Source organism: Aulonocara sp. 'chitande type north' Nkhata Bay, linkage group LG1, assembly GCF_057382095.1.
Source record: "Aulonocara sp. 'chitande type north' Nkhata Bay isolate Kocher_YH1m ecotype deep benthic linkage group LG1, A_spYH_male_GT1.1, whole genome shotgun sequence".
In the NCBI taxonomy this organism is placed as follows: Eukaryota; Metazoa; Chordata; class Actinopteri; order Cichliformes; family Cichlidae; genus Aulonocara; species Aulonocara sp. 'chitande type north' Nkhata Bay.
Window position 1 is genome coordinate 27,305,219 of NC_141344.1, and position 25,182 is coordinate 27,330,400.

The 25,182-nt window shown below is 40.3% G+C and overlaps 2 protein-coding genes across 2 annotated transcripts; one reads left to right on the plus strand and one right to left on the minus strand.

Moving 5' to 3' along the window:
• Nucleotides 1-1,240: 1,240 nt before the first annotated feature.
• On the minus strand, nt 1,241-17,517 carry rbms1a (RNA binding motif, single stranded interacting protein 1a). Its single transcript, XM_086290821.1, has 14 exons — nt 16,935-17,517; nt 14,863-15,002; nt 12,249-12,307; nt 11,200-11,291; nt 10,077-10,234; nt 9,306-9,385; nt 9,070-9,170; nt 8,788-8,837; nt 8,597-8,687; nt 7,127-7,177; nt 6,214-6,315; nt 5,532-5,600; nt 5,199-5,273; nt 1,241-3,259 (listed from the first exon to the last, which is right to left on the minus strand). The coding sequence occupies exons 1-13, from the start codon at nt 16,983-16,985 to the stop codon at nt 5,205-5,207; spliced, it is 1,113 nt and encodes a 370-aa protein (XP_086146947.1). The 5' UTR covers nt 16,986-17,517; the 3' UTR covers nt 1,241-3,259; nt 5,199-5,204.
• Nucleotides 17,518-21,228: 3,711 nt separating this feature from the next.
• On the plus strand, nt 21,229-24,942 carry psmd14 (proteasome 26S subunit, non-ATPase 14). Its single transcript, XM_086299155.1, has 11 exons — nt 21,229-21,408; nt 22,190-22,252; nt 22,501-22,572; nt 22,662-22,781; nt 22,946-23,016; nt 23,219-23,369; nt 23,526-23,633; nt 24,182-24,256; nt 24,340-24,465; nt 24,574-24,636; nt 24,766-24,942. The coding sequence occupies exons 2-11, from the start codon at nt 22,205-22,207 to the stop codon at nt 24,862-24,864; spliced, it is 933 nt and encodes a 310-aa protein (XP_086155281.1). The 5' UTR covers nt 21,229-21,408; nt 22,190-22,204; the 3' UTR covers nt 24,865-24,942.
• Nucleotides 24,943-25,182: the final 240 nt, after the last annotated feature.

Below are 25,182 nucleotides of genomic sequence, written 5' to 3' on the forward strand. Positions count from 1 at the left end.
CAGTGCCATGTGTCCTCTCAGCTGTGGAGAACGAGAGAGAGGGATTTGTCTTGTATGTGACGTTCAAAGGTCTGATTCCCTTACAATAAGCATTTGATTGACATGAGAGTGTGCATGAACTACATGTATGTATGTATATATGTATATATATTCCTGGTGTGGGGGTCGGAGAGGTGTGGGGATGATGGCTAATCTTGCACCCCGAGTGCTTTTGATCCCTTCAACTAGTAAGAGATGCGCGCATGGTGCCTTTATGTCCCTGGGATCAGCTGTGCTATGTCAGAGCTTAAGAAGGGAGATCCGGCACATGAGTGAGACTACAAAGCCTGTGTGCCCGAAATAGTGCAGGAAAGGGCTGGGGTGCGAGCACACATGTCGCACTTGTTGCTAATTTGATCCAGTATAAGTTGCATAGATAAGAGCAGACTTACAGTCCTTCAGAAATGATCTCTGGATTCAAATATGCTGGGCAGCTTTGGCTCTCAGCACCCTCTGCTGGCAGATAATTGGTACGGCCTCCACTCAAGGGTTTGAGTCCAGTTTACACCAGGGATGTCAAACTCATTTTACATCAAGAGCCACATACAACGTAGTTAAAGACATTTAACTACACATTTAATCTCTGAGATATCTTTATGTAGTAAGAAGTGCAATCTCAACAGCACGTCTCAGTTTTTCTACATGATAAATGTGTAAAACTAGAGGAAATGGTTCTGGTAACTCACTTTTATAAAACGGAAAAGTTTTTGCTGATTGATAAAGTATTTCCTTTTTTTCTTTAAGCTAGATTTCTATAGTATAAAATGAAGAACAAGTACTTTTCTGTCATTTAATTCTTTATCTATTACTTAACTACATTTAGCTGTGTGGTATGATGGCTGCGGGGAAGCTATTTATCAGCAAGAAAAGCTATAAAACCTATAAAAATACAGATAAAACTCCAGAATTTATGCCCTCCAACTTTTTTTTCCCCAAAGCCATCCAAGTTTTTCCCAGGCTGATTCTGGTCCCAAGGCATTATATTGTACCAATTTATATTTATTATGATAATCTATTTACTTATCAAGCACAGTGCTCGTCAGTAACTCAAATGTGGCAATTAAGGAATCCTTGTGAGTGTAACATACCTAAAAAGTCCAGTTAGCTAGCCCCAAAGTACAGTACAGTACAGAGACATGAACTAATGCATATAGTCTGTCAGTCAATTAAATTAAAGAGATCGGAGTCACGTCTGAAAAAGAAAAGAGCATTTTATTCAGCACTGGTTTTGTTCCAAGGAAAGAGCAAGGGGAAACTTGAGTATCAGCAGAAGGTGGTAGGTGAAAGCAATGATTTTTTTTCTCTCTTTTTTTTCCATTTTTCCCATTTTTTTTTTCCAGCAACAAATGTTCAGTAAGGGAAAGTACACTCAGGTAAGGCCTGGCTGTATTTTTCTACGTTGAGCATTTAATGCTTACTATTGATTGTGGGCAGATGGATGGTGACCATACATCTTTTACCATTTCTCTTGTCTCAGAGTGGTGTAGAGGTAATACATCGTAAATGTCAAGAAGAAAAGCTAAGAACACAATAAAACTGTTCACTTTTGGCCCTGAACGTATATAATTTACACATCGCATTCTTAAGAAACACATCAGCTGTGTGATTTCACCATCCATCTAATATTAATGAAATACCGCAGTTTTTATTTTATTTTTTAAGTATTCCATCCATGATTGTTGCATATATTTTGTTTTGCACAAGGCAAGGCAAGATTTGGGTTTTTTCCCCACTCACCCAAATAGTTTGAGATCTACATTGTTAAATGGAGAGTAACCAAAATCGTAATATTAATTTTGAAGAGGGAAAATAGAAGTCAGAGGCAGAAGAATGCAGCAAATTCCTGTTGCCTGCATTTCATATGTTTCAAGCACACACTAAGCCATCTACTTTACAGAGAAGCCGGCATTTGTCTTGCTTTCGAAAAGGGGGAGCATCGCACCTGAAAAGCACTCGTAATGTCTAGAAAAAGAAAACCCGGAACAGAAGCAATGACAAATACGGATGGAAAATAAAAAATAAAGCACAATGTTGCCTTTTTGAAGATCAGAAAGTGTAATGCTGCATGTGGGAGAAAAATGTTAGAAGTCCTGTTTAGCCAGCTCCTGAGCGTGGCTTCTGTTCCCCTTTTGTCCACCCTGGTGAAAAGGGGCTTTACCTGCAAACCCCACCACCCCAGCGGACGCTAGCAGAACCATGAGGTAGATTACAGGTCAAAGTGACCACAAGAGAAACAAAAACCCTCCCAAAAACGATGCCGCCTGGGTGAGATACATGCAATTTCATAAAAGTACAGCTCTCGTTTCAAATCATGTCATGAATTTGTTGTCGTTTTGTTTATTTATTTATTTATTTTTGTAAAAAAGGAAAGAAGAATATAAGGATTTCCCTTGCTCTGAGTTTGTCACCGTTCTCATTTCTCAGTATTGCCGCGGGACTCTCGTTTTCTTTATTGCTACCAGACGACTAGATAGCGCAACGCTCAATGGAAAGCCTCGTGATTCCACACACACCGTTTTGCTCAGTCCGATAAGAAATGTGACACCTGATCAAGTTTTGATGAAACAAGGTTGGAGAATGTTCGATATCACGTAAGGAAGGCACCTTTTCCAATAGTAAATTCCTAATGAAATGGTCACTCGTATCAACTGTCGAGTGCAGTTTTCTGAGCTGTGGCAAAGTCGAAAACCAAAGTGAAGTTATTTTAAAACTTCAAAATTCTGTGCAAACGAGGTCTGCAAGGGTTTTGTCCATATACCACAAATAAAGGAACTATCAAATCATAGAAACCTTGATGGGATAAGGAGGGAGGGAGTGATATCTCCATCTCATGCATTTATTACCACATCGTACTTGAATGGGGAAGGTGAGGGTGAATGGGCACAGGTGGGGATGGAGGGAGGTACGGGGGTCATCTGGCAAGTGTTTGAGAATCCTTGAAAAAGAGGAAAACAAGAACAGCATTTTGTATTTTTTTTTTTATCAAAATAAATCTTGGTTTTTCTTTTTTTTTTTTTTTCTCCTTTTCCCCCACTTTGACTCGCTGGCTGCTTGAGTCTGTTTACACTGTCCTCATTTTCAACTACAAATGTTGGGGCTGTGCAAAAAAAAAAGAAAAAAGTTCATGTTTCTGGTCCAATCAGCAGACAGAGACTGTTATTCCTGTGATGTCATCAGCAACTTCCCACCTGCCAACTGGCTCACAAAACAGGAATGTGGCCTGAAAGACAAAGAAAGCAGAAACAGGGATATAAAACTTGATTTTTTTACTAAACAGGGGCCACAAAAATACACTCAACTGCTACAGGTCAGCTGCTCCTTAACGCAAATATCTACCGTATTTTCCGCACTATAAGGCACACTTAAAATCCTTTAATTTTCGCAAAAATCGACAGTGCACCTTATAATCCGGTGCGCCTTATGTATGAATTCTGGTTGTGCTTACTGACCTCGAACCAATTTTATGTGGTACACGGTGCTCAAAAATCTGTCAAAAAATGTTTTAGTACGACCTTGGTAAGCTACGAAGCTGCACCGGATTGTCAGAGCATTACGGCTCCCGTAGTCAGGAGCCTTGCGGAGTAATCTGGGTCCAAAACTCCGTTCGCTTCGAGTTAAAAACCCTCTAAATTCTATCATCTTTAATAACATGATCAGCGTTTCTGCTTTACCGGGTGTAACAATTAAGTTTAACATCCAGGCATCCATAAAACCAGAATTTATTAAATTTAATGGAGTTAGAAATTAGCAGGAAGTTAGCTCGCTAGTTTCTACCTAAACATGATATAGCATGTTCTGACTGAGAGATTGCTGAAAGAATTAAAACGTACAGCTCTGCTATCACTTCCAACATAAATGAAGACAGAAAACTACACAGCAGTGACTTTTGCAGGGTTACTGAAGTTGGGCTAGCTGGTATACAATGATGTGCTACGTGATCGATAGCAACACAGCTATGTTAGCATAGCATTAGCACAGTGAAGCTGGAGGATGAATGCTAACTTTTTCCACTCTATAAAAGTTAACGTGAGGGTTCCCGATGGTTAGGGACAAATGCAATCGCATTGCAGGTTGCTGTAAATGGACCAAACTTCAGTCAGGAGAACAACTGAGATAATCCATCCACAATAAGAGGTTAGTCATTAATATACTGCAACAACATGAGAATAGAGCAGCTGTGAGTGAATTCAACATTAATGAATCAGTGGTACGGAAGTGGAGGAAGCAAGAAGAATGATTTGAGTAAAGTTTGACTTATCTGATTTTGTTTCGCTTAATGCGCTTTATAATCCAGTGTGCCTTATTAATGAAAACAGACCCGTTCATCAACAGTGCGCCTTATGGTCCGAAAAATACGGTAATTGGCCAATAACATAAATAAATTGACTGTACTCAAATGCAATCCGCAGTCAACTTATTTCCATGTGAATATGACAAAAGTGAAGAAACTGGCTGTGATGCTATCATGTTAATATGGAACCAAAAACTCAGAGGGATGTTTCCAGCAACCTGTTGAATCTGTGCCACAAAGACTCAAGGCAGCTCTGAAGACACAAGGGGGTCCAACCTGGTACAGGCAAGGTATAACTAATGAAGTGGCCGGTGTATATCTATAAACACACTTGAGATTTGAACAACAATCCTGAACATCCGGGTGCAATTAATCACTACAGAAGTCTCGTCGTTCAGGGTGGCCCATTGCTAGCTAAACCATAGGGTCGCACAAACACAACAGTCAAAGGTTAAATGGAGCATAGCAGACATAACAATCACAACCGACTAAATTAACGATTTGAACTCAGACATATACATTCCCACGAGTCTGTAATCTACATTTTCAGTATGTTTTTGATCTTGTGGCAAATAAGTCAGTAGGGCTTGACTCAACATGCCTTTGCTCAGGTTTTATGTGTGCACTCAGGCAGCCGAGTGAGGCCCAACTCTTAACTTAATAAAAGAGACAACTGTAACAGAGCAGCATATATAAACATTTACAGTACTTTGCATTCGCACAAAGGTTTCTCCTCAAAAGTTTTGTATCATTACAGAAATTCGTCCCGGGGCTTTATTAGGATGTCCACTTGACTGTTACGTGTCAGTGAAGCTGCTGAAGTAAACACTCATGTTGTTGAGATTTACGTTGGGAAACCAAAGCATACCTGCATCTACTTGCTGAGTTGACTGTAAGGGGACGAGTTGTTGGAGGAATCCACTTGCTGCGGCGTGCCATTTTCCTGAAAAGCAAAACATCAGCATCTCTCATTTAGAATCTGATAATAACCATCCTCGCTGTGTGTGCATTGAGATAATTGATAGCTTTAGAGGACAAGCACCTCAAAAACAATCCAGGCCCTTTTGAAGGACAGACCACTGGACTGGCTGTTGCAATTTTGTTTAAGCGGTTTATTGTTTTAAGACGTACGACACCGTTAAGGCAGAAGCTGAACATTTTAAATGAAAAGTTGAATATGATAAAGATAGAATAAACCTACCGGTGCTGCCTGCATGGCGGGATACTGAGGCATGTAAGCTCCCTGGACACCTGGGTTTGCTGGAATATACTGAAAGATAAGAAAAAAATGGAAATAATTTAATAGTATATTACCTATGGAGATGCATGAAAGACAGTTAGGCAACTCAACTTTATGTGCACAGCATTTTCAGGATGACAACGTTGATCCACAGGAGAATGTCAAAGTTTGGTTGACAAAAAACCTCCTGTAACTGTAGCAGTTAGAAGCTCGTGTTATGTTCTTATAACTGCATCTGGGGACATGCAGATGCAGTTATAAGAACCAAAAACATCTGTCACGTATGAATGAATTTAACTTCCTTAAAGTGCAAAAAAAAAAAAAAAAAAGTGTCTTCTGGCTCAGGCTCAATAATAAAAGTGTGCCAAAGGCCCTTTTTAAAAAAATTAACATGACCTTATTTGCAATAATGACACACACACACCACACACACTCACAAGGTGCAATTGCCAGCTATACTACATCTGGTAATAACCAAAAATAAAGATTTCATCTTGCCAATTCACAGATATCTGTGCACAGTGTTGCAATCATAATCATAATTGCCTCTAGTGTGCTGTTTAATGGTAGCACAGATTTCATTTGATTAGTGCTGTGTGTGTGTGTGCATGAGAGATGGAAGATATCCCAGAATTCCACTCACCGCTCCAGTGTTTCCCAATGACAGCTGGCCCATCTGCTGAGTCATCATGGCTGTTGGGTGCAGTGACATGGAGGGATCCACAGAGGGCGACATCACAGAGGCCTGAAAACACAAAGTGGCTCAGTTTTGTGGCACACGTCACATGAGTCAAGTCATTTAGATAAAAACAGCAACACCACACAGGAAAGGCAGTGATTGGTACAAAAATAACAAGTGTTACTCTCTGACATATATACGGGTCAGCACAGGCCAGCGAGCTGGGGAAAAGGACAGGCTTTCGAAACACATCCGTAACACTAACTGTGACGGTGTAGTAGTTTCAGGTCGAAAGAAAACGCTGCACATTCAGAACATTGTCTTCTATGCTAGTAAATTATGCAGAAGGTGTGGTGTTGCCAGCTCTAGCCAGTTTTCAGATGGAGTATTGCTTTAAACATGATGCCCTCAGGGAACGGACCATTTCCTAACAAAAAAAAAAAAAAAAAAAATGGGGGAGGGGGCAGATCAGCAGAGACACTTGTTCCACTGGAAACCATCTGTTGGAAGAGTCAAAGAGTCACAAGACTGTCTCTGCTTCAGGCATTTCCTGCTGGATCCAGAAAGCGGGAGAAGGGGGGGGGGGAGGGCAGTGGCTGGAAGCCTCTTTAGTTGTTCCATTTCTCTTTCATACGCAGTCCAACACACACTTAAAGCATGCAGCGGCTATTTCCCAGAACTTGTCTCAGCCTCTGGCCTTCTCATGTGTTTGGGGAAGTTTTGTAGCTGGACTTGTCTGCATCAGCAGAACAGGGGGAATAAAGTGACACTGTGAGCGGCTATGAGCTCAGAAGTTTAGCTGCAGTGGCACCACACACCCATTTCCTGTGCACAGAACACGACGCAGTTTATAAAGCCGTGGCTGCAGCTGCCTTACCGGGTGTTGCATGATGTATGGTTGATGTGCCACCCAAGAATGACTCTGCACCTAATGACGAGAGAGGCAGAATGAGAGACAGATGCAAAGAAAGAGGATGAAAGCAGCAAAACGTGTCGCCCATTTACAAATGCAAAACAATTTATCTCATCTCCACCTCAGTAGTTTTATTTGTGGACTGTATAAGAGTAGCTCTGCACAATTTACAGTTCAAAAGTAATGGATCATTTGAACCTTTGGCCATTTAAGAATTAATATATATGACAAAGAAACTAGGATGCATACTAGGATAGAAATTGAATGATTCTAACAGTCTGAATCACAAGCCACAGGCGAATCAGCATAAACGCCATCTATCATCATAAAGACAGCACACTCCTGCTCAGACATAAGAGCCCCAGTAATATCCAAAGCCATCATCTTTTTAAGTAAAAGCCTGGTTGCTTCTCTTGCGTGGCACTAAGCACACCAGTGGCTTCATAACTCCAGTTCTGCCTTCAGTACTGAGCCTAATCATCTCCATTAAGGAGTTCATATGCCTTACTAACAGCCTGGGTGAGGTCCACCCTACTTCTGCTCAACTGGTCTTTTCCCGAAAACCCTTTTTTACAGTTTTTTATAAGCTTAAGCTGATTTGTTGTTGTAATCAGCTGCCTTCCTCGTTTAACTGTAAATGTAAGCCTGTTAGATGTTAAACAGTTATCATTTAAATTTGGTATGGGCAATATACAGGAAAGCTCTGGCAGTAGAAGATCATAGTGTTGCAAATGTAAAGGCATTGCTTTCTTGGAAACAGGTTAAGAATCTATTGGAGTTCGTGATTAACTCCTCACGTGATCTGAGTATCTACTACACAGCTCTTAAAACTCTGAAGTGAATTTATCTGCGACCATCTGGCAGACGGCTGGTGAAAAAAAATAAACTCAAATCAAAACTTAAATTTATCCCTCCTGTGCAAGTGACAGACCTTTTCAGTGGTTTGAGGTATTTTCCACACAGAATGTCATTCATTAAAACTCTTTGGCAACAGGAAGGAAGACGTGAGAATTCAGAGAAACCTTGACTCAGAGATGATGACTGTGCCTGCTCAAATGATGAGTTTGTTCCAGCGAACTCCTAAGCTTACTGTCAGATAACACGAGCTCTGTTCACACATTAAAAAAAATGCAAAACCACATGGAGCTTCCAACGTCTGAGGCAGCCCAGGAAAATTACATTCATCCATCTATCTTAACTGATTTAGGATGTGGGGGTTGGAGGGGTGGAGCCTATCCCGGCAAGCATTGAGCAAGAGGTGGGGTACACAGTGACTAGGCTGCCAGTGTAAGTTGCATATACAAGCAAAAGGATCCACCAGCCCACACACTGTAACCTCAAATGTGGAATACAGAGGAGCGGACAAGTATCGAGAAAGCGGTTCAGCTCTTAGAAAGGGTTTTCTTGGCCCATTAAAGGGATATTGTGCAGTACCTGGTAAGCAGAGACTGGAGACATGTAGGGAGCCATTGTGGGCTGCACAGTCATTATCCTGTTGGTGACTGGATAAGGAGAAGCATAGTACCTAGGAAACAAGACAGTATTTTACAACAAAGCTTGGGAATTATGAGGCTAGTAAAGTGTAAAATGAGGGCATGAACTGTTATAACCAGAGTGCAACTTACCCGTTCTGTATAGCTGCTGAGGAGGGGTCATAAGTGAGAGTCATTGCCCCCTAAATGACAAAACCATCAAAAAGGTAGAATTACATAACTGAATTATTAGTTCTTACTACTTTAGCGTAACAGTAAAACACCATGAAACCATAATTGGTGAAATTACCTTTTCATTTCAACGGTATGGCTCAACAGACCCATACAATATTCTTGATAGACTTGTTAGAAGAAGATTGATTCTCAGTAATAAAAACGAGGTGGCATACATGCAAGATAGATGACATTACGTACTAATCTGAGATCCGCTGTCTGTCCGTTGGGAACAAATCCGCCATGAGCATGTTTCTTCCTTTGACTGTCAGCAAACTTACACAGCAAGGGCTGAGAGGGTGCTGGGGAGGAGGGATGTGGAAAAAAAACAAAAACAAAAACCCTGACATGTTAACAATCACTCAACAATTATTAATCACCGCCTCTGCGGTTTTCATCTATGGGAAAGTATCCAGAAAGGGGAAACTCTTCCCTACCCAGAGCTCCAGAAGCCGTCTTGATAAACTTCCCATTGAAGTGGGAGATGACTGCATTGCACTGCTCTGTTGTGTCCATCCTGATGGAGGAGAGGATGAAACAACAACAAAGACTCATCATCAAGTGACACAGAGATCATCTAAAGTGCAATCTTCTTTAACGCAGTGATGCTGGCATGACTGGAATAACTCGGATTCTCATTTTTGTGACCATTTACATTCTGTAGGGTTTATAGCCAACAACCGGCATAGATATGTGAAGTGAAACAGGAGGCAGTATAGGGTTATATGTCCAGTTATCGATGACTGCTTTGGGTTTTGCACTGTAACGCCAGATTCTGGAGGAACACAGACAACACAAACACAGCCTGTATGCTTCGTGTTTGCTGTTACTGACAGCAGTGTTATGCAAAAGCATGTCTTACACAGACAATGAGCCAAAACTGACTCTATTTAATAAGTCTGAGGGCAGAACACAGGCTTGTTTGCTCTACATTGCAATACAATGGTACCTCAAGTGAGCTATTGTATTACACAATTTCAAAAGCAAACGGTAACAGTAACTAATGCACTGTTAATTCTATGTCTAATAAAGGAAGGCAGGTTACAGATTGCTGTGCTAGGACAGGAGCTGCACAGTGCCACTGCTACTTCATAACACAATTTATCATCATAGGTTTGCTGAAGGTTTATGTTGCACCTCCTTTAATACCGATCAAACAGGAAAAAAAAAGAAAAGAATGTTCTTTCTGTGAGTCTCTTGTGACAGACCTGGCAAAGCCCACACCTCGGCTGTTGCCGCTGTAGTCTCGTAGGATCCGCGTGGAGACGACCTGACCAAAGGGCTGCAGCATGTTCTCCAGCTCTTTCTCATCCACAGACAGAGGCAAGTTGGAAATGTACAGATTTGTGGGGTCCTGTTCCTGCTGCTGCTCGTGTTGAAGGAGACAGAAAAGAAGAAATGCACTGAATGCTTTAGCATCATGTCACGATAAAATGAAATCAACACTCACAAAGGCTGTGTTGTGCCATTTCTCTACTGACAAATGAATGCATGACACAAAAAAAATAAATTCTCTGCATGAAACTTGCCTGGGCGCAGATCAGCTAAAGTGTGGTTAATGGCTAGAGGAACATTTGGTTAAACAAGCTCTCCTGCACACACAGACACACACACACACAGTGTTACACACTTCATCCGCACTGTGCAGCAGCTCAGCGCCTCCACAGTCTTCCCTAGAAACAGCAGGAGAGCGGCGTAGCCTAGCTACCGCAACACACAAACTGCGTTCAGCCATGTTTGCTCCAAACAAAGCAGCTACATGCAGGTCTCCAGTGAGCCACCGCACACCAGTGAATTCTAACCCGTGAATTCAATCACACGCAGCATGCATGTGAAAGGGAAAGGACTGGAAGACATTAGCCCACTATGAGAGAAATCACAGATATTATGCAAAAATACCCTTGTGTGCTTTACTTTCAATTGGCCACAGAGGCTCGAGAATGCCTCAACGCTTAAAGTGCTGCTATAACAGAGCACTGCTGCAGATATCACTATGTATAAATAGCAACTGCAAATACCCAATAGCAGTAAAGTTCCTGGTAAAATTCTGTATAGTGTATAAAGGAGAGTGGGTAATGTGTTGCACTGACAGGTTATTTGGCAGAGAGAGATGTGACATCTGGTTTCTACAGTGAAAGTAAATGGGGTCACGGGAAGAACAGCTTGTCAGCTGAGGTCATGTGACCGGTCTAATGTCATTCCCCAACACACAGTGGACACAAGCGTGCACGCATTAAAAAACAAAGGAAGAAAAAAAGCACAACCCCAAAGAGATGTTCGCAAGCATAACAAATATGCACAGACATGCACATGTGCATGTACCAAACTCACCTTGGCCATCTGGGCCTGTATGCCGCTGGTTTTCAGAGCATGGACTGCTTTTAAAGCAGCCGCTGGGCTGTCAAAGTCCACAAAGCCGTAACCTGGAGTTTGCGGAATAGTATTTACATCAGCAGTCAGTAAGTGATAACATCACTTACTGAGATATATATATATATATAAAAATAGCTTATTCTCGTAAATATAACAACATATTTTATACGTGAAAGACTCATAAAAGAAATCTTGTAATTGAGATGTGTGGGAAATCTTTTAAAGGAATTGCTTTGGGAAGTCTGCTTATTCATTTCCTTCCCCAGAGTTAGACCAGAAGCTCGATAACACTAAGATCCTTGAGCGGGTAAGCTCGGCTAAGAATAAACACTAAAAACTATACTTGGCTTTGTTGAAAGATAAAAAGATAACCGTCTACCAGGACCTCTTCAGAATGAGCAGGATATAATTAATGCATTGTATCCTGTTTATCTGGGCAAAACCTTTGGTTTTCAGCCACCTTTCTGTAGTATTGAAATCAAAATGCTGTACTATTCCTTTAAACCGGTATCTATGTCTCACCCACATTCTATGCATGCCTTTTCACCATTTTCTAGAACATTCCAACAGTGTGAAAAAGATCTGTAAAAATGCAGTACAGTATGTTCTGCATTTTAAAATGAAGAAAGTTTTTCCGTATTTTTTTAAACAGTGCATCGAATCTTACCATCTGCTTTCTTATTATACAGCCAGCCATTATGCACTGTTTTCCATTTATTTCCATAAAGTGTAAAAATCTGTTAAATCTATTTGCGGAGACTCGGTGAAACCTCTGTGATACTTATCACACTTCTGTCTTCATAGTGTTAAAATGCAATGAAGATTTTACCAATCAATCTACACTTTCACCTGTGAAGCAAACCAACAGCACACGTTGTGTGACAAAATTATAAACCGGGCGTATTCACAGTTGGCTTTCAGGTCACGTGTTAGGTGGCTCTCTGTACTTAATTTAAAGTTGAACTGCTAGTATATTTTGGCAGCTAGAACTTATTGATCTCACTGACCTTTACACTTGTTGGTTGTCTTGTCCAGGATTGCCTTTGCAGACTGAATCTTTCCATACCTGTGTGCACAAAAGATGTAGACTACCGTTAAAGACAACGATGAATCAACAGCTGAGACTGTTCTCATTGTGTATTATTTAAGATTTCCAGATCCAGATTTCTCTGGATTTGTTTCCAGAGAAATCTCTACATGGAGAGCCTTCATTCAACTTGACAGTGAGGTTAAAGAAAAGAACAGTTCACAGGACGATTAAACCACACAATGTGTAACTGGTTTCAGTTTACATGTTTCAGGCTTTGCTTTATCTCTGACTTTCCACTCAAGTTGAACTCTGACACAAACTGTGAGCTTCTCTACCCGCACACTATACACACTGAATGCCTAGCTTACATCACCATTCAGACCTTGTTGCTATGAAAAGCACTTTCATTTCTGCTTTGTGCTGCCAAACACCACTGGGAACACGAACAAAACACAAGCAAACATGACACAAACAGCTGCTGTTGCTGCTGCGGGTTACATGAGTGGACGTCCTTTTCCATTTGCTTGTGAATCAGAAGGAAAAAGATTGGACAAAACAGCACTAATTATGGCAACCCACCACATTAACCACTTAGACTGGCATCTGTACTATCAGCACATACAAGGCATTCTCACCAGTTGAATGAGAGTTTTGCAATCTGCTTTGCATACCAAAGATGAGCTGTGACTTTTCTATATGTTTCTTTATGGTGGTTGGCACCTTTTATGTGGACACTACGGTTAAACCAGCATGGTTTTTGCATGTCTGCATTGATTTTTTGGCATCAAACAGCAAACAGGCTTTTATTTTTAAGAGTGTAATATTTTACTTTAATTCCAGTAACTATTAAACCACTTATGCTATTTATTTAGCATATTCAGGAAAGGTCTCTTCTTATTGTGTAGGAAACCAGTTATACACAAAATAATAACAAGAAATCATAACTCACCTCTTTATATTGCATTCACACTTAAAATTATGCAATAACAGGCAGACTGCTAGGCTTTACTTAAACTAATTACTATCCAACGTTTTAAGAAGTCTGCTGAATATATGGTGAATGAAATATTCCTGTCACCAAGCACTGAGTAGCAAGAATCCAATCATCCTGTCCAAATATGGTCACCTCTGGCTTCAAAAACTGAAGATTGTAAAAGCCGTAATATCAAAGCAGGAGTCCACACAACACAGGTGGTGTTTGATGGCTAACGCTATCTGTTAATCTGCTTAGCTTACTACAATGTGATGAATTGAAAATAAATATATATTCTGCCCAAAAGAACAAAATATGTCTCATGTCCACTCTTAAATTCTTACTAATTAGATTTAAAAACCTTAAATGTAACAATTTCATGCTGTGCTGGTACAGATGGTAGCTTTCTATTTTCTGTCCTCTGTCCTAAGACAAGCTGACCCTGACCATAGAAAGTATTGAGATTTTGCAGCCATGAGATACCAACTTATCTGCCATTTTTGGACGCGTGACAATCATGCTGTCAATTTAAAGTTAAGTGAATAAAACCCCAGATACACAGGCCTAAAGACCAGTCTGCGACCATCTGACAACCATCCATTTCTTGGGAAAAATGGATTCCCTGACCGATAGGCAAAACCTTTGTTGTGATGGTTTTTGGTTGCTAGCAGAATGCTGCAGTCGCCTGTAGTCTGCATGAACCCAGCTAGCTTGTCTACCAACACTGGCCAACTATTCTAAAAATGGCAGTAGAACTGTGAAAAATGCGCCTTTTAAAATGTCTTAGCTAGACGAACATTATTCTTTTCCAGTTTGTGCAGCACTTTTTCAGGGTTTACTACTTGGCTAGTAGGTAATAAGAGTGTTTGCAGACAAGCTACTGCTAGTGACCAAAGCAATTGCTAAAGGGTTTTTCTTGTAGTACAAGAAAGCAACTACTTACGAAATGGTTGGGGAATATAATTTTTTTCCCTTTTGATGTCCAATAAAGAGGACAGCTCTTGAACAATGGAGCTAGCTTCTAGTGGTGAAAAGTGAATCTAAGGTGGAATTACTTTGGATTGTCTTTAACAGCCAGCAGGGGACGACTCTTGTGGTTCCAAAATAAATTTGGGCTGGATAGAAACCCCTGGACTGGGACCTCGGTTTACATGTTCCTGATACATTTATGGTCACAATTGCTAGTTTCTGATTACACTGAACAAAAGATCAAATTAATGCTGCAAATTTAAACAGCAGGACGATCATGGCGAAAACACTCATGGGTCAATAGCAGGACTTCAGTAACCTGTGGATCAGTGATTCCCAGTGTGTGGGGCTTATCAACCTGGTGAACCACTGAAGTGCTGCTCGTGTACCATAACAAATCCCTTACATAAAAAAATTAAGAAATAATTTTCAATTTTGTGAGTTATTTTAGCGCAAACTACTTATATTTTGCCTTTTCTGGGCCATTATCTGAGCCTGAATTTGTCATATATTCTTTCAATTAAAATGTATTTTTAAAAAATTGCTGTCCTTTTTTAGAGCTACTATTCAACCCCTTTCATTTGCAAAGTACAATAAGTGACAAAACATTCGTTTGCACAGCCATACGCGTATATGAGCACGAACTCACTGGTGACAGAGTTTGATCAGGTCCAGGTCTGTCGTGGCAGGAGGCAGGCCACGGATGTAAAGGTTAGTTTTGCTGAGCTGCTCCAGGCCTGTGCTGCTGCTGCTGTTGCTGCTGGGACTGGACGGAGTCATGGGGTAGGACTGCACACAGGAAACACACTGTTAGGAAATGTACGGGAGCTGGATAATCTAATTTAAACTCAGGTCAAGCGTGATCACAAGAACATTTCATCAGTGTGACAAACACACAGGGAAAACGCTGTCTGCACTAGTCCATGCAGTACTCGTCTAACATCAATAAGCACTGCTCGCTAAAGAGCTGCATTTCAGTTGGTTTTCTACAGCGAGACACACCTGAGACCACAACAGGTCCGGTGGTAGCAGAAGAAGGACTCAAGGATTGGCCAACTTTGAGCTGCTTTTAGGTTATTTGCTTGTATGCCACTCACATTCATTTTAAAGAATAAGGCATGCTAAACATTTGGTGAGTTTGCAGTGATGCCGATCACAGAAAACTCAACAAATATTAACAAATGTTACTAATTAACAACCCAGTTGTGCATAGAGGTACCTAAAATTAAGCAGTCAAACAAATTAAATTATTTAAAGGGACAGCAGCCTAAAAGCAGCTTTCCTACATCTTGAATATGTTCTTATAATAATTTTGTATGTTTCCATATTTCCATCGATCCATGCGTGTTCTTAACTCGCTTATCTGACTTAGGGTCACAGAGGAACTCCTTGAATTCTCTACCTTTTCTTAAACTGAGCAAAAGGTTTGCCCTTTAACCCCTTAGCTGTAAAAAGACAAATTTCCTGTGCATTCTTTTGCATTCTTATAGGTGGGCCTTTGGGTCTGACATCAGACAGACACTTCCATTTTTTTTCTTACTTGCACACCAAACCACACCACTGCCCTGCAAAGCATTTCCTTCCCTTTACTCATTCATTAAAATCCCCCCACCAGCCACCGCAACCCTCTCCAGTTCAGATCAAAGACAAAGCGTGGCAAAATAACACCATCTGTCCATAACCGAAATACAATCCACATTTTAGGAGCCAAAACTGTGCACATGGGCCAAACAAGGCCAACTATGGCTAAATGTTCATAGCAGGTATTATTCTTTCACATGTGAAGACCTGATTCCTGCCACAGGAACATCTGTTAGGTCTCTTATGTGTTCAAGTAGAGGCCTTACACTTTTGTTGGTGTGCAATTACAAAGCTTAACTTAAAGCTAAAAAAAAAAAAGCCCATCAAAGCTTCTCCATTAGAGGGCAGCTATGGTATATTTTACTCGCAGGGCCCTCTTATAGCTGATTAAACACCTACACTGAAGACTCATTCTTCCCCTGAAGGGATTCATAGGAGATCGGATTCACATCCCCGTCCTCAAAGTAACGTGCAGTACCTTCCGATGAATATATATTACAAGAAAATTGAACCCTCGCTCCACCTTATCTGAAGCAGGGTTCACATTTCCGTCAGCGGCAGAGGTTAAACACCCGCCGCCTCTCTCCTTCCATCTTCCATCTTCAGATGGAAAAGCACAGGGGCACGGCCTTCATTCAGACCAGCCTTTTCTCTTCACCTGAGAGGTCAAAAAGAAGAATGCAGGCAGGCAGGCTGCATAGTTCAGCCAGCACACTGACATTCATCCCAGCTCTCTCTCTCTCCCTCTCTGGATCCAACCAGAATGCATTAACCTATAAAATGGACTACAACCGTCATGCACATTGACCAGAGTTGGCCAGCAAGGTTATACGGACGTAATAATTAAAGTATCGGTTGTACAGCTACAGATCGGCTCGGATTTTATCTTTATTTTATTTAATATCTTCATCTTATTAGGTTTCCCCTTTTGACAAGTGCTGAGAGCAGATGATCTGTTTTCCAAACGGGGTTTAATTATTACCAGAATGTGGCGTGAACGCATGTAAATCCTGAAATGGCTTTCCAATGTCATGTGCTATTATTCACCCCATTTTCTCCCCTCAAAGTGTGATTTAAAAAAAAAAAAGTAGGAAGAAAGGGGGAAAACCCAATGTGTGTATGTGTGTGTCTTTGGCCTACCTGCTTACGATTGGCTGTCTTCGGCGGGTTGCCCGTGTTTGCAAAGATCATCCTGGAGGTTATAGATGGATTTTACTTCCTCCCCCCCAGAAAAAAGGGAAAAAAAATCGCACCGATGAGAGCCACTATAGAGACGAAATCCGAGCGGGGTTCGGGAGCCTATCAAATACCCAGTCGCTTTATAACATCCGCATCATGAACGGCTGCTGGACACTTTAAAAAAGAACCCTCGGTCCCGCATAGGTACACTGTTACATCTATACAGTCAGATGCACACCAGGCGATGGACCAGCCCTCCGGTCCGGTTCATTGATCTACGACGTCCTGCTGCAGACCGCTCGGCAGTCCCACCTACTACAGACTAAACCATCTCCGCCTCTGCAGGGTGTTTGACATCAAATAAACTGCGTTGCCGCCACCTAAAAACTCGCAGCGGACGCTTGCTTATTGCGATAAACGGACGTGTGGTGTCTGAGGCTCGGTCGAAATTCAGACACAAAGCGGGTTTGGGTTTGATTTTGGGAAGCACAATCAGTTTGGGCTCAACCCTCGCCGCCTTTCATGTTGTCGTCGTCCGCACATACCAAGCATTCTTCACCCCCACCTCCTGAAACCACACACACAGAGTTGTACACACACACACACCCTCTTCCTCTTTGTACCCTCCCCCCCCGCCTCCCCCCGACACACACACCCCGTCCAACATAGGCTAGTACATGTCACAGAAGTCAGGATGCAGTGATATATAAGCAGTCGCCACCGGCCCCGAGACGAGGTCACAGTTTCCCTGTAAACCGCACAATGTGGGACGGAGGCAAGAACACAGAGCAAATATTGAATTCAAAACACACAAAAACATGCTATTGATGTTTTCTGGAAGGCTTCGTGTACTTCATATCACATAATTATGAGTCAGAAGAAGAAATACTTTTTTTTAATTTAATGGCTTTACAAGATTGATGAGTTCATGGACCCTTCGTAAAAGTGCGTTTTAACACTAACCACTTCACTGAATGATGGGAAAACAGGAATTGTACCTTTCTAGATTCTCATCAGCGGCTTCACTGTGTATTGAAGACTTTATTTAAAGACCAAGCGCTTTAAAAGTCCCGTCCCCCGTCTCCTACCTTTAAGGGCGATAATTTTATTCTAAAAAACAACCAAACAAAACCAAACTATCTGTACAAAAATCTGAAATTTTGAGTAAAGAAATCTTTTATTTATTGGACAAATAAACTTCAGATCCACACAGCAAAACATTGGTCAATTTACAGTCATGGTAGCCTAGTTTGACATAAATAGTAAGTACAGTACCGCAAAATGACTACATTTACCACAGTGCATTGCCTTAATTGTGAAAGAAAACGAGTCCACAGCAGTGTGCAGGTCATCAGAATCTTTTCAGGACTAAGTTTGAGTTTTTCACCTGTGCAAACGATGCAGGAGATTTCAGTGTAGAAAAGAAACAAGCTGCTACAGAAAAGGAATAAATAATAATAATAATAATAATAATAATAATAATAATAATAATAATAATAATTAATAAACACATAAAAAAAACGGTATGATGCTCTTTTTTGGGGGGGGGGGGGTTCTAAAGAAGGAAACTGCTATATTTTCAGCATCGTTATTATTATTATTATTAATATTATTATTATTATTATTATTATTATTATGAAGGGATAATAGGAAAATGATGGCATACAAACCTGGGCCCAAGCTGAACCATTACCAAGAGGTTTTCACACATGTAAAAAGGAGGAAATGGTATCAGAGACCACACACGTGTAGATGTGTGTTGTGGATTTGTTGGTTCTAACTTTTAGAGCACCCATTTTACCTTTTTTACTTTGATCTAATTACACTCATTTTGCATTCACATACAAATGTTTAAAGGCTCAAAGCAGTGCCTTCCTCTAGTAGTCATCCTGCTGCAAGTCCTGCTGGAGATTTATAAAGCAGCTCTAAATCCAAATCCCATCAGGGTGCAGGGAAGCTCTTAAAGCATCAAATTTCTCTTCCTTATTTCCTCTGCTGGTAGGATTAAGGTTTCATGCTGGTTTTGAGTTACAAGCCACTTCTGATGTGACTTGAAAAGTCCAATGATTCCTATCTGAACAGTCAGCTGCACCATTTGTTTTCATAAATGTGTTTGTACACTTGTTTTTATGAAGTTAGGCCATGTTTGATTAATAAATCCAATACATCCAATGTGCTGGTGACAGATGAGGTTTCACAAAAGATTCAAATGTAGATGAGTCAAATCTCTGTATTTTTTCATTCTACTTTTTTTTTTAAATTATTTCTTTTAAAAGCTCTTCTTTATAAATAATTAAAATATCCAGTAGGTCGATTGTTCCATAGAATTTAGTTTCAGTTTTCTGAATAATTCCTCCAGATGTTTTAAGAATTGCTTCTCTCATCATTTTTGGTAGAATAATGACTGTATGTATTAAAACTATAACAAAAAATAAGCCAGCAGAAAGCCCTGAAACAATGTACTTTTGAGGCAAAGTTAATAATGTATGCCCTACTAATTTAGCCCTGGATCCCAAAGGTCAGAGAAACCCATCATAAGGAAGCACATCCTGGTTAAGACTGCTGAGTGTATTGAACTGTGTTGATGTAGCGGGGGGGTCTGAGGGTTTGAAGAGGGAGGGGCTGAGGAATGTAGATGATTATCTGCTCTGTCCACATCCACCAAAGAATAAGGGAATTTGAAATACCCCCTTGGCGCCATCAGCGTGGCAGCTGACGCATCTAGCATCGCAGTGTATCTAGTAACGGTGCTGGGTGAGATCATACGAGTTGTTCTGTAGAACTGGCTCCTGTCTGGCTAGAATACAGGAAACAAACAGAAAAGCTTTTTCACAACTCCAGTAATGGTGTGGTTTGGCTCAGCGTTTGTGGCTCCTTTGGGAGCAATGAAATGCTTGATTGCTGAAAAAGGAGAAACCATGAAAACATCACAGCAGTCTTCAGCCTTTATATAAAAATACTATTTACTTTATACACTTCTGTTTTCCATAGAAATGATACTGATGTGAGGGCTAGAGGTGGCAACTGGTTAGATTCATTACATTTAGAAAATACATAAAAAGGATTTGTTTGACCGCACTCACTGGATTGATCAACACTTAGAACAATGGGAACATCCAAGGATCTCAGTGAAGATCTAAGAAAGAGAATTCTAGAGTTACACAAGTTGGGGAGGTCTCTTGGGCCATTTGTAAACAGCTGCAGATTCCAGGATCATCAGTAATTTGGATGTGTCGCCACTTTGGCAAGTTCTGGAAAAAGAAACTTTCGCCCTCAGATGAGAGTAAATAGGTTAGGATGTTCAGAAACCAAGGCTCACGCCTTCTATTAACTGAAAACTGCTGGAAAACCAGCATCACTGTCCACAGCGAAGCTAGTTTTACATGGCCATGGGCTGAGAGAGAGAGAGAAGCCCCTGCTCCAAAAAATCTAAAGCAAGCAAAACGCCTTTTAGTCAGATGAGCTAAAGACTAAGCTATTTGGTCACAGTGGCAAGAGGTATGTAGGTACTGAGGAGTGAAGGTGAGGCTTTCAAACTAAAAAAATTGGACTGACTGTTAAGCATGGTGGTTGTAGCGTCATACTCTGGGGCTGTTTTGCTGTCAGTGGTAAATTGCACGAAGTGGATGGAAGAATAATAATGAAGGGCTACCTCCAAATTCTTCCACTTCACCTCAAATCAAATAGCATCAAAAACAGTGAGACAGTTCAAACTTGGTTACTGTTAGTTTGGGTTGACTTGATGGCTAGCAAAAGCATCTGGTCAAGGTGCTGCTTGTTGATAGACATTTTAATATAAGTTGATGTGTATGTTTATATCTGACCCTGTGTGACTTAGAGAAAATGCAAAATAAATTCAAGCCTGTACACCCAATTATTGTTTCTTGAGTCACTAAATGTGTAACCTGTACAATCATTCCTCCCTGGAAAACTATACAGCATACACAAGGGCCGAGTTGTCCAAAATTAACATGACAGTCATGTCCATGATGAGGGTATGTAAATGACTTCAAAATATGTATATATTGACAGAAAGAGCTGATATATAAGTACCCATAATTCAACTGGTTAGATTAACAGAAAAGTTAATACAAATAATAAATTATAAAGAGTTTTGATATAAATCTGGTTCTTCTTCTTCATCTTCTTCTTCTTCTTCTTCTTCTTCTTCTTCTTCTTCTCCTTCTTCTCCTTCTTGTCGAATTCTTTACATAATCGATTTGTTGTCCTAAATGACTTAACATACATAACTGTGGCTCCCTCTAGTGTCTCAATGTTGCAAATGCCAGTCGGGCTCCACCAATATACGTCATTAGTGCGACAGTTACTCTGTGGAAAAAAGACGATTCTGGCTGATTCATTGTAGCCGGGTGGTTTGTTTCGGCTACGACCAGAAAAACAAACTCTTCTGAATACCACACAGGTCTGACAGCAGGTAAGTGGAGGCAGACGTTCAACACAGCTCACAGAAGTCATTAAATCTGATGAAAGGGGATTACTGTAAGCAATTTGTTAATCATTTTCTTGTACTAAACGGTGCAGGCTAAGTTAGCACAAACAGGCTAGCGCTAGCATCACGCTAATTGTGTCCGTGAACTGAGCTAAAAGCAGCTCAAAACAGTAAACAAGCTAAAACTATAGTCATCAGCCACAGGCATGTAATGATACATTAACTAAAACATACGAGCCGATAATGTTTTATCAGGCTTATGATGTTGCCGTATTGCGTTTGACGATTATGGGTGAATTAGCACATTGAAGCTAACTGTCATTAGCCTTTCTGTGGAATATGGATATTTGATTAATTAATGTAATTTTTTGTGTTACTGGAAGTGCAGTTTAGCTCATTTTCTGCACACAGAGCTTAGAAATAGTCCGAATTTTCTACTCGAGTTTACTCGTTAGGCCTACGTACACTGTGACTACACATAACGTCTAATCTCATAAAAACAAAATATAACCAAAATATTAAAATAAAATATGCATAAGGTACATTTATTTTAATGTTAGCAGTTAAATATAATTTTAAATAATGTATAGGGTGATCTTATTAATTTGGAGATTGTCCAAACAGAGTAAAATCTGATCTCTATAAGTTTTCTTTGAATAAATGTGGACTGAAGGAACTATTACATATAACTCTGTATCTTCACAAACCATGTCCTGATCACGAGTTTAACAAAACTTTTTTTTGTTTGTTTGTTTCTGTTTCACAGTTAACACATCTCAGTATGGACCGGCTGCTTAGGCTCGGAGGTGGAATGCCAGGTCTTGGCCAGGTAACCTAAAGATAACCAACAGTATAACTACATTACATAAAAAATACACTTGCTAAAGGGGAGTGCTTGTGTGCTGCAGGTTTTATCAGATGGTTACTGCCATTAAATAAATATTAACAGAAAGAAATATAATGCATATGCACATTGTATGCTCTAAAATTCTAACTGATACCTGGAATGTGGTGATTAGTAAAAGCTGCTGCTGTCTTACAAAAGCCTGAACTAATAAAAAAAACACTGCTCCTCAGGGCCCCCCAACAGATGCACCTGCTGTGGACACAGCAGAGCAGGTGTACATCTCCTCTCTTGCCCTGCTCAAGGTAACACCTCTGCACCACATCATCAGCAGTAAATATGTGATGTCCATAAAAAAAAACCCATCTCGATGACTTTTCATGCTATTCCTCAGATGTTGAAACACGGGCGTGCTGGTGTACCCATGGAGGTCATGGGATTGATGCTGGGAGAATTTGTTGATGACTACACAGTGCGAGTGATTGATGTGTTTGCCATGCCGCAGTCAGGAACGGTAAGTTCATTTGTCCCAATCTCCTCCTGTAGATTACCAAGGAGTGCACAGTTGGATAATAAACACCTTGTTTGTATCATGATATGACCAATTTTGAAATAAATTTGTGATGATTAATGTTGACTTTATACTTTTTCACAAAATCACAATTTTGTGCCTCACAGGGTGTGAGTGTCGAAGCAGTGGATCCTGTGTTTCAGGCCAAGATGTTGGACATGCTAAAGCAGACCGGCAGGTAACACTTGAGACTATATAAAATGAATAAAAACTCATTTTCAAAAGGATAGTTTGATCAAATACCTGCTTAGCTAGTAATTGATGCATAAAGTGAAGGCTTAGAAGAGAAAATGAAAAGTTTTTATGAAAAAATTTACGTTAAATGTCTCTAAAATCATATTCACATATGTCTGCTGTCCTCTTCCTGTGCTGTTTAACAGACCAGAGATGGTGGTGGGATGGTACCACAGTCACCCTGGGTTTGGTTGTTGGTTATCTGGTGTGGATATCAACACACAGCAGAGCTTTGAGGCTCTGTCAGAGCGAGCTGTCGCAGTGGTCGTTGATCCAATTCAGAGCGTCAAAGGGAAGGTAGGGATGAGTGGGTACCAAGGAGAAACCCTCTAATCAGCCTCTTATTATTTCAAGTGCAGCGCACAAGATCAGTTATTAAGTGAGAATTCATAATGAATTAGTGATGATGATCGTTTAATTGTGAAACGGTTTTTCCTCCACTGTCATCTTCAGGTTGTTATTGATGCCTTCAGATTGATCAATGCCAACATGATGGTGTTGGGTCATGAACCAAGACAAACCACATCCAACCTGGGTCATCTGAACAAGCCTTCAATCCAGGTAACCTGCTGTTTGTGTTCTTAGAACATGGGTTTTTTCTTAAAATCTCCTAACAGATGGTAGCAACGTGTATTGTTATCTCCAGTTTCTGAACATCATATGCAAAGTAATAGTCACTCATGCTTCTCCATAAAATTATGTTCAGCGTTTTCTTTGAATATTTGCAGACAACACCAGCTGTTTGTTTTGTTGTTAGTGTTCAGTTAGCCTCAACAATCAGCTTGTTATAACATGAACAAACACAATTCAGTTAACTTTATTTACATGCAGTTAAATCGTTGCATAACAGCATATACCTGAGGCAGTTGGCACTAGTAAGGTTGCATTCAGAGAGACGTGAAGAACAGGAACAGCTGTGTGCCCTGCCATTCATCACACTTCATTTCCAGCCATTGTATTGAAACTAAATCAGTGTAAAAGATCTAAAGAGGATTTTTTGTAAAAATTCAAAACAAATCCAGTGTTAGAGATTTTTTTTGTGCAATGTTTGCTGACATTATCCAAAAAGGAAAAAAAAATGCTAAACTTGATGTTTCTTGTGTTTTCAGGCCCTGATTCACGGACTCAACAGACACTACTACTCCATCACCATCAATTACAGGAAAAATGAGCTGGAGCAGAAGGTTTGAGTCTCACAACCTATTAAAGAGTTAATACTTTTGTTAATTTGTGGTAGAACATATGACACATGACTTTTCTTATTCAGATGCTGTTGAACTTGCATAAGAAGAGCTGGATGGAGGGTCTGACCCTGCAGGACTACAGCGAGCACTGCAAGCACAATGAGACCATCGTCAAAGAAATGTTGGAGCTGGCTAAGAACTACAATAAGGTGCGACTTGAAATAATTCAGCAGCAGATAATTTTTTTAAATTTTTTAATTATTTTTTTTTACCATACTGTTCCACAATACTGACATACTGTCATATTTCCACCTCAGGCCGTTGAAGAAGAGGACAAAATGACCCCTGAGCAGCTGGCAATCAAGAATGTTGGAAAACAGGTAGATTTTTGTTTGTATTTATTATAAACTTTATTGAAACCAGGGAATTCTCAAAAAGGATCTGAAAATCTTGACCCTGTGGTTTACATTTTTCATCTTTTTAAAACTTTTTTGTTATTTAATCTACAGGATCCCAAGAGGCACTTGGAGGAGCACGTAGATGTTTTAATGACATCCAACATTGTTCAGTGCCTAGCTGCCATGTTGGATACAGTAGTTTTCCAGTGATTGGGCTGTGTGTGTATAACTGTTAATATTACAACCCTTGTTTTCTTTTATATAAAATAAATGTATGTATGACAGTAATTCCTGTGCTTGTGTCTGGACTGACTTGTAGTGAACTGAACTTGTTAACAGTTACTGGAGGAAGTTGAACCACAGCAAATACACCACAGGGAGAAATCTAGTTTAATTAACGCAGGGCACTTGGAAAAGCTTAATCCAATACAATGTTACAAATATAAGAACAGTAACCTGTCAGATGACGTGACGCAAAAAGTGCCCACTTGTAAATAAGCAAAAACATACCCGACTATTTATTGGAAA